At 57.4% G+C, this 8,392-nt stretch overlaps 5 protein-coding genes across 5 annotated transcripts in view; 2 read left to right on the top strand and 3 right to left on the bottom strand.

Annotated features, from left to right (window-relative positions):
• The window catches only part of P884DRAFT_261082 (uncharacterized protein), a 697-nt gene extending 661 nt beyond the window's left edge, over nucleotides 1-36 (bottom strand). The window contains exon 1 of the mRNA XM_069441521.1: nucleotides 5-36. The gene's annotated coding sequence lies outside the window, so the exon portion shown is untranslated. The remainder of the gene's footprint in view (nucleotides 1-4) is intronic.
• Nucleotides 37-257: 221 nt separating this feature from the next.
• P884DRAFT_226221 (VPS4-associated protein 1) lies at nucleotides 258-1,729 on the bottom strand. Its single transcript, XM_069439647.1, has 4 exons — nucleotides 1,179-1,729; nucleotides 829-1,104; nucleotides 671-738; nucleotides 258-593 (listed from the first exon to the last, which is right to left on the bottom strand). The coding sequence occupies exons 1-4, from the start codon at nucleotides 1,287-1,289 to the stop codon at nucleotides 479-481; spliced, it is 570 nt and encodes a 189-aa protein (XP_069296306.1). The 5' UTR covers nucleotides 1,290-1,729; the 3' UTR covers nucleotides 258-478.
• Nucleotides 1,730-2,007: 278 nt separating this feature from the next.
• Nucleotides 2,008-3,871, top strand: P884DRAFT_261084 (uncharacterized protein). Its single transcript, XM_069441522.1, has one exon. It carries the CDS (start codon nucleotides 2,303-2,305, stop codon nucleotides 3,557-3,559), a length of 1,257 nt encoding a protein of 418 aa, XP_069296307.1. The 5' UTR covers nucleotides 2,008-2,302; the 3' UTR covers nucleotides 3,560-3,871.
• Nucleotides 3,872-4,622: 751 nt separating this feature from the next.
• Nucleotides 4,623-7,167, top strand: P884DRAFT_270748 (uncharacterized protein; the record flags this gene model as incomplete). The annotated part of the gene is made up of 3 exons (XM_069442376.1): nucleotides 4,623-6,109; nucleotides 6,175-6,449; nucleotides 6,524-7,167. The coding sequence occupies 3 exons, from the start codon at nucleotides 4,623-4,625 to the stop codon at nucleotides 7,165-7,167; spliced, it is 2,406 nt and encodes an 801-aa protein (XP_069296308.1).
• Nucleotides 7,168-7,338: 171 nt separating this feature from the next.
• P884DRAFT_203808 (uncharacterized protein) overlaps nucleotides 7,339-8,392 on the bottom strand; it is a gene marked incomplete at both ends in the record, with an annotated part of 2,153 nt that continues 1,099 nt past the window's right edge. Inside the window, one exon of the mRNA XM_069438525.1 lies at nucleotides 7,339-8,303. Coding sequence (XP_069296309.1) covers nucleotides 7,339-8,303 — 965 coding nt within the window. The remainder of the gene's footprint in view (nucleotides 8,304-8,392) is intronic.

Consider the following 8,392-nt stretch of genomic DNA (forward strand, 5'->3'; position numbering starts at 1 on the left):
AAAGAAAGAAAAAGAAAGAAAAAGAAAGAAAAAGAAAGAAAGAAAAGGAAAGAAATTTGCACGCTTGGAGTGGATAAGTGTGATCCGTACTCCGTTCATATGCGTGTATGTGTGCCGTCATTCGGTTCAAGCTCGAAGTGCTTCCCTCCGAAACTTTAGGCGGCGCTCAAATCCATCTCATGTTTGGGAAGAGGCCCTCGTATCCAGAATCAACCGACATTGCCATCTCACGGCGTTTTTGTTAGGATGGAAAAAATCCCCTATCTAGCCCCGGAAATGCCGACAAGACAGCCTGGGCAGAAAGTAGTGGGGGTGCTGGTTGAATGTTGGATGCCCCCCGCGCTTGAAACGTGCCATGGCCGGGACCGCGCTATCCGGGGTTGATTGTCAGGCAGATCTCGTCACCAACCCGTCTTCGATGTATGCTTGGTAGGGAATCTGTGGGCGGCTGGGCAGGAGCGTTCGGCAGGGGTGCGCATCATGGAAAGCCCTTGGGCACTGACGGGAAGAAGTTGGGATCCTGCATGGTCTCGAAGTTGCGCTTCGCAATCTCGGCTTGTCTCTTTTTGCTCAGCCGTCGATTGTAGAAGGTGCTGCGCGGGGGTTGCTGCATCAGCAAGAGAGAGGAATCGGGTGAACTGAGTGATGACGGGGACAGGATATTTCCCACCTCTTCAACTCAAATACTCGTGGCTCCTCCTCTACCGCGACCGGGGAGGTTGAGGCACCGCTTCTGCTCTGCAGCGTGTATCCGTATTTCAAGTCAAGTCAGTAACCGACAGCGCTGAGCATCGTCGCGTGGAGGAGGGGGCCGTCAGGATTGCTGACCGGTTCCGTCTTTTCTGGCACCTTCTGCTTCTTGTCCTCATCGGCCTTGTTGTCGTCCTTGCTCTCGTCGTCGCCCGACTTGGCCTCCCCTTTCCCTTCCTCTTCCTTTTTTTTCTCGTTCTTTTTCTGTTTCTGCCTCTCCTTGTATTCCTTCTTTACGCGCTCAATCTCCTCCTCCAGCTCGCGCTTCTTGCGAGCCTCGATGGCGGCCTGGTCGATCTTGGGGGTGCAGAACCCGGGGTCTTTGAGGTGCGCGGGACAGATGTAGAACCAGTCCTGCGAATTGCCAGTCAGAGAGCGTCAGAGGGTGTCGATGGTGGGCAGCTCTGGTGAGCCGCGGCCGGGCGGACCTTGTTGTCGGGTGTGATCAGCACGCTGGAGCTAAGCTTGTAGCAGATGTCACACGACTTGGCCTTTGCCTCGGCCACCTTGCGATGTGTGTAGATGTTGGGGAATGACATGTTGCGCGCTCCGCTCGCGGCGGGGACTTGTATCGAAGGCGCCGGGCTGCCAGTGTACCTGATCGACCTGCCCACAGAGGCTCCGAGGTTCGATACCGCGATGCTGTAGGTCTGGACTGCGGAGGCGGTCGGTCGAGGCCGTAGCCCAAGGGCTGTCACCGCTGGGCAATGTGAGTCCCGTTGGAAAGAGGTATGATATATCTGTAGTTTACTCTGGTACGTGCAAGTCGCCGATACCTTACGAGATGCTTTGTTGGATGCCCTCGGCAGACAAGCCCCGCACGGGCCGTCAGAGCACAGTTAACTAAGCAACCAAATTGTTACTGTTACCCGTGCAATCGGCAAGTGGAAGGCGTCCAGAGGTGCCAGTTCTATGTTTTGCTGCGGTAGTGTGTAAATTTGAAGAGCACACCGAAGGTTCGAGACGAGTTCTAGATATGAAGCGATAATGAAGTGATTCCCGATGACGACTTGTTGTACGGAGGTATTGTGAGTTCTCGATCAAAATTGGTTACGTGCGTTCGAGGAAGTGGAGTTAGAGTATCGAATGGTTTGTCTGTTGGGTTTCGGTCTGCCAAACCAACACTGTGCTTACGTCATGCAGCTTCGCCAGCCACTAAGTTCCTCTCAAAGCCACTACAAGTGCTTAGCACAGCACAGACAAGTATCGCACAGTGAAGTTGTCCGATGTCCGAGCATACGTAACAAAGTACGGATTATCTACAATAGGTAGGCCTGAGAAGCCTTTCCAGGGCTGTTTCTGTTTCGGTTCACTTGGCTGTCTGCTGGGCCGCGTGGCCGCGCAGCCACGATGGGGGATAAAGAGGCTGGAATGCGACTCGAATTTCCGCTTTCCGATCGTTGACACGTTTCCAGCTGTCATTTTCTTTCTCTTATCGCCATCACACGTCAGGTAATCTTAATCTTGATACTGATTAACAGGTAATTTTTTTTTCAAATCTCGCTTCGGTGTAGCCCTCCTGTTCGTTTGGAAAAATCTCTCGCGAGCCGCCATGACAACGGGCACCCATTTCTTGTCTGGGCGGCACATTGTTGTTGCCGGTGCCGGCATGGCGGGCCTGTCATTTGCCGTCGCCCTTCGCAAGCTCTGGCCAACTGGCGTGCCGCCACCGCGAGTCACCATCTTCGAGCGCGACACGAAACAGGACATGCTGGGCCGCGAGGGATACAGCCTCTCGCTCGCGGGCGCTGATGATACAGGCGGGCTGGTTGCGCTCAGAGATCTCGGTCTGCTGGACGAGATCCTCGGGCACGCGATCCTGGGTATGAACGAGAAGGGCGCCTTCAAGCTCTGGGATGCCGACTGGAGCCAGGTCCTGAGCGTCCGCCTGCGCCCGGCTCCCGGGCTCCCGACATCCGGCATCCGGATTGCGAGGAAACACCTCCGCGAAACGCTTCTCGGTGCCGTGACCGACGAGATTCGGTGGGGGACTGCCTGTCTATCGGCCACCAAGTCCGAGAGCGGGGAGGTGGTGGTCCGCGTCTCGGACAGCCAGGGGTCACAAGAGTCCACGGTCGAGTGCGACCTGCTGGTGGTGGCTGACGGGGCGAGCAGCAAGATCAGGGCGAGCCTGCGTCCAGACGATGTGCTGCAGTACGCCGGCGCCGTCCAGATGGGTGGGCTGGCCCACTTCCCGGAAGGCATCCCGCCACCTCTGGGCGAGAACTGGGGCCAGCAGGTGTCCGGTGGCCGCGGCGTCTCCTGCTTCTACTCGCCCGTCGACAAGCATAGGCTCGTGTGGGCGTTCAGCTTCCGCGAGTCGACGCCTCGGCAGACCATCAAACCGCCAACCTCGGAGGAAACCGCGCGGGTTCTGCTCGATGAGATTCTCCAGAAGGGTCACATGCTGGGAGAGCTGTTTCAAACCATCGTCGGCTCCGCCACCGATCCCAAGGAAGTCTTCTGCTTGCCGGCAAGAGACAAGAAACCGTTTTCTCACGACCTGGCGAAGACGGGGCCTGTCGTGTTTATCGGAGACAGCAACCACGCGGTCAGCCCCTTTGCGGGATACGGGGCCAGCTTGGCTCTGAAGGACGGTTGGGATTTGGCTCAGAAGCTGACGGCGGCGAACTCGGTCGTGGATGCGGTCCGAAAGTACGACGCCGTAAGCGTCCCTCGGGCTACCAAGGTGCTCGCAACGTCGAGATCGCGGATCAAGTGGGGTCACAGCACCGGCCTGATGTTCTTCCTCTGGCGCGGGTTCTTGAAGGCTTTGGGTTATGTTCTGTGGCTCACTGGGAGAGCTTGAAGGCAATACTATCTCCCCAAATCTTGACTACTGTGGCATGTTGTTGTGGGATAAAACTCTTCGGGTGATCAGATATCCCTCTCCGTCCTTTTTCTTCTTTCCTTTTCCCTTCCTTTTTTTCCCGGCCGGTGGAGTTTCTGTTGACGGCGAACTTGGAAACAACTCGAAATAATCGACCTCATAGGGCCGGAGAGACAATCCCCGCGAGCAATATGCCATCAAGCTCTGTTGTTGTATGAACTGTGGATATGCTCTGAGAGCAGCAGCATTGTGAGCATTCTTTGACATAAACTAATAATCACCTAGTCTTCCAAAAAAAAAAAAAAAAATACTTGGAATTCAGAGAATGCCTGATGTGATGCAGTATTAATTAATTGATCCCAGTGGGATGTCAAGAACAGGGAAACAGGCATTCTACAATATGTGATAAATTTTAAGACTGAATCAGCCAAATTGAAATACTACAGTGCTGAATAGCTAGATAATTAATTAATATGCGAACGAAAATGTAGTCACGAAGGACTTGTAGAGGAAGATTTGGGGACCCCAGGGTGCTCAACGGGGGTGCTTAAAGGACTTCCAAGCTATAACCCAACCAAATTATCGAACTACCTTGGAGGTACCTGACATAGCGAGCGTTCGTTCTCATGACCACGAAGCTTGAGTGCGCTCAAGATTCACTTCATGGTCCTTTTTTTTTTTGGCCATATTCAACTCTCCAGTCTGACCTTCACCACTAATTAATTATTAGGGCGAGGAATCGGTCAGCTACCTCTAGGTGCTACTTCCTACTTAGGGTCACGTGGGTTGGGCCATACCCCGCGGTGTGGGTGCCTAGAGATAGGGCCATGAGTTGAAGGAGGATAATTACGGGATCCACTGCACAACAGAACTCGGGTGCCTGTCCTAGAATGCTGCTGCCTCACCAACTAATTAATGGCAGTTGAGAACAACCCTATACCCGTTGCTCTTGTCGGGTTCACCACCTGAGACAGTTCCCGTATTCTCGCGCGAGTTGAAACTTCTCAGCCCAACTACCCCTCGACGTCTCAGGAAGCACGGAATGTCCAACGCTCAGCAACACGACTTGACTGGGCTCAACATAGCAGGAGGACCCGGAGCTCGTCTATGTTCAGATGAACGAACTGCCAGCTCCCCGCCTATCTACAGGGCTACAGAGTCCCGACAAAACCAACAACAAACGATAAGAGATGACTCTGACACTCAGATTGCCCGTCTGGTCGACGACTTTTCGCGCCTCCAGCATCAGGATTCCCAAGAAGCGGAAACTCTGCCATCACCAGCGCGTAGTCACGACGATGAAGGGCAACACTCCCAAGGCGCCCCCGCCGTGGCGGGCGGGAATGAAGTCAATCACGGCGACGTGGAATCGGACATCTCGACCGATGAGTCGCCCGACCCGGACTTGGATGACGATACCCGTGAGCAGAGTCCCCTGGAACGAAAACGGTCAGAGATGATCGAGTGCATCATGAAGAGTTTCCGTGCCTCTCTCGACTCCAAAATCGCTACGATCGGGGGGAGAACAGCTCGGCCGACAGTCAAGAAGGAGGCTGAGACGGAAACCCCAGAGACGCACCTCGCGCAGTCACGGAGCAAATGGGCACTGAAGAAAGAGAGCATCCCCCAGGGATGGGTTCAACCCCAGACTGGGCCACCGGCACCTGGCGCAGCGTATGCTCCCCCTCCAGCGCCTCCCCGATCGCAGCCGCCGACGCCCGGGCCGGTTCCAGGGACTTCAGGCCCGCCCCCGCCTCCGCCCCCCTTGCCCGCAGCCCCCATGCCAATCCACTTTCATCATCTTTTTGTCGCCCCTCCCCCTCCTTCTCCTCCTCCTCCTCCTACCCAGCAATCACCTAGCATCGCTCATCAAGGGGCCATCTTACCCGGCCAATCCTGGCCTGCTGCGCCGTCGAGCCGTAACAGTGGCCAACCCGATCATCTTACCCGGAGGCAGGAAGCTTCCGCCCGACTCCAGGCGGCCAGGGGATCAGGGGGCCCGCCTGTGCGCACCTTCTCGAACGTTGCCACGAATACCAATGCCGAGCGTGGTAGCGAGGGCCCCTCTTCGGCTATTACCAGCCTACGGGACTTCTCGTCAGCCGTTCCACGCCCCGATACCGTGACCGGGGCTTTCTCTTCCGACTCAGCCTTCGAATCTACTACGGTTGCGGCACCCGATTTCCACCGATCACCATATGCTACCAACCTGGCTCTTGCTGCCTCGGCATCGCATGTTCCTGCAACTGAACCGCAACCAAACGAGGAACGAGGTCTGCTGCGAGTGAAGCAGAACGTGAAGCGAGCAGCTAGTCCGGAGGTTTCGAGCCCAGATGGTCTGCTGGAGGTGGAGCAGGAAGCAGACGGTGACGGCAGGCGCAAGAAGAGCAAACGAAGTTCAAACGCTGCCGTTCAGAGAGGGAGAGGGTTACCAAAGTTTGCTTGCCCCTATTTTAAGAGGAACCCGAGGAAGTATCGCAAGTGGACTTCGTGTCCCGGGCCGGGATGGGACGAGGTTCACCGGGTCAAGTATGTCGTTTCCGCAGCCAGGATATATGTCAACGGGTCTCCCGGACGCTGACAAACAATCACAGAACGCACCTCTACAGACGGCACCCCCTTCCCATCCAATGCCCCCGGTGTTGGGAACCGTTTAAGACGGACGCCCAGCTCCAGGCACATCTGCAACAAGAGCCGCCGTGCCCCATCCAAAGCAACCGAACGCTTCAGGAAGGATTTACCAAGGAACAGGAAAAGAAGCTGCGAAGCCGCAAGAAGACGCATGCGGACATGACTGACGAGGAGAAGTGGCGGGAGATCTACATGATCCTGTTTCCGGACGACGACCCGGACACCATTCCATCGCCATGTAAGTTTGATCGGCTCTAATCATGAGCTTGAAGAAGACAAAGTAGATCCTGACTACGGCGCCGCGTTGAATAGACTACAGCGAATCCGAGGATGGCGGGGATAACCACAACTCGGGACTCTCAGGCGAGTTGGAGGACTACGCCACCTTTATCCGGCGAGAGATGCCCACGCTCGTGCGGCGGGAGCTCGAGACGTTGTTCCGGGAAGAATACCCGGACATCGAGGAGCGAATCCGTCCCCGCGTCGCCGACATTGTCCTGAGTCTGCAACCCAGGCTTCTGACCCTCTACAGACAGTCACAGATGCCCCTGAGCGAGTACGGTCCACAGCAGCATGCAGAGACGGGAAGGACTGCGAGCGGCAGCGAGCCGACCCTCACGCCCCTCTTATCTCAAGGCACGGACCCGGGATCGGGTTCAGAGCCTCACTCGTCTCCGGGCACGGTGGTGGGAGCCAGCAACATAACTTTGGACGAGCTCGAAGCACAGCTAGGTCTTGATGCTAGCGGTCTGGGCATCCAGTGGAACAGCATCGGTCCTGTGCCCCAAGTGCCGCCGACACAGTCACCAGAGGGCGATGTTGGACTCGCGTTGGATTCGTTGGACTGGGGCTATGATTTCGACAAGTGGCTGAATCCTGCTCTCTTCATGCCGCCCGTTGGAGGGAACTACACAGCGGGTCCTTCGGCCAGGGCGCAGCAACACAATCGTGGTTAGAGCTTAGAGGACTTTCAGGGCGCTCATCCCTAGATAATTAATATGTCGCGTTGACAACATTCGACGGAATCGAAATGGCTTCAATAACCCAAGCTTGAGCCACGGTTAATTAGAATTACACGCGAACTACATCAGAGATGATCAATTTTTACGTGGGGTGGAGGGCACTAATTACACGCGACAGAGCCGGCCGTTCTGCGTCGGCAGCAGCTCGTCGGGCACCTGGACCGCCCAGGCTTCGCTTCCGGGTGCGGTCGGAGCCCAGAAGACATGCCAGGGGTCGCACCGGCGCTTGATGCGCGCCAGGGCGGCGTAATTGGCGCCGAAGAAGCTCCGCTGCCAGTCGGGCTCGAGCACGTCCGCCTCGTTGAAGTAGGCGCCTCCTCCCGGGGTCACCGCCCGGATGGCGGCCATGTAGCCGTCGAGCCGCCGCTGGACGGCGCGGCCCTCGGCCGGCGTCAGCGCCCCCATGTCGACGCTCGCGAACACGTCGGCGTGCATGGCGACCTCGCGCCACACCGGGTTCACCCCCGCCACTGCCGCCGCGTCCCCCGTCCCTGCCGGGTACCCGCCCGCCCGCAGCGTCGGCGCCATGTTGAGCCCGTGGAACCGGTACCCGGCCTCGACCGTCGCCCGGGCCGCCTCCATGGCCGCGCCGAAGAGCGTCGCGTTTTCGAAGACGGCCCGCGGGAACAGGCGCGACGCGAAGTAGCCGTTGCTCGGCGCCCCGCCGGTGCTGCCCGTCTGGCTGCCGTACACCTGGGTGCTCGGAGTCGCGATGGCGACGGGAATCCCGACGCCGTTGAGCGTGTCCAGCAGCGGCTGCACGAAGGCGGCCGTCTCGGCCGGCGTCAGCCCCGGCATCTGCACCTGGACCTGCATCTGGTACTGGTTGTCGCCGCCCGCCGCTGTCGGGTTGGCGTTGGTCCAGAGATAACCGCCAGCGTCGATTGTGGGGATGCCGAACGCAAACACCTCGTTGAAGCCTTTCCAGAATACCTCAGCGTGCGTGATGGTGACGCTCGGGCCCGGCGCGGTCGACGCGCGACTCCCGAGCGTGAAGCTGAAACTGGCGATGGTCAGGTTGATCGCCGGATGGGCCTTGACGATGGCGGAGGTGACGATCCCGTAAGTGCCTGGGGCCGGTATCAAGGTCAGCTTCTGCTCTCTCTTCCTCGTCCCAGGAAAGGGGGATACCTAAAAAAAAAAAAAAAAAAAAAAAAGG

Source organism: Thermothelomyces heterothallicus (genome assembly GCF_042370625.1).
Source record: "Thermothelomyces heterothallicus CBS 202.75 unplaced genomic scaffold P884_scaffold_16, whole genome shotgun sequence".
Taxonomy (NCBI): domain Eukaryota; kingdom Fungi; phylum Ascomycota; class Sordariomycetes; order Sordariales; family Chaetomiaceae; genus Thermothelomyces; species Thermothelomyces heterothallicus.

Excerpts from the sequence above, each read along its gene's own strand:
- P884DRAFT_226221 (XM_069439647.1), bottom strand. The coding sequence starts at position 1,289 with ATGTCATTCCCCAACATCTACACACATCGCAAGGTGGCCGAGGCAAAG. Across the intron at positions 1,105-1,178 it reads TGATCACACCCGACAACAAG|GACTGGTTCTACATCTGTCC; the intron begins GTCCGCCCGGCC and ends GGCAATTCGCAG. Across the intron at positions 739-828 it reads TGCCAGAAAAGACGGAACCG|AGCAGAAGCGGTGCCTCAAC; the intron begins GTCAGCAATCCT and ends TACACGCTGCAG.
- P884DRAFT_261084 (XM_069441522.1), top strand. The coding sequence starts at position 2,303 with ATGACAACGGGCACCCATTTCTTGTCTGGGCGGCACATTGTTGTTGCC.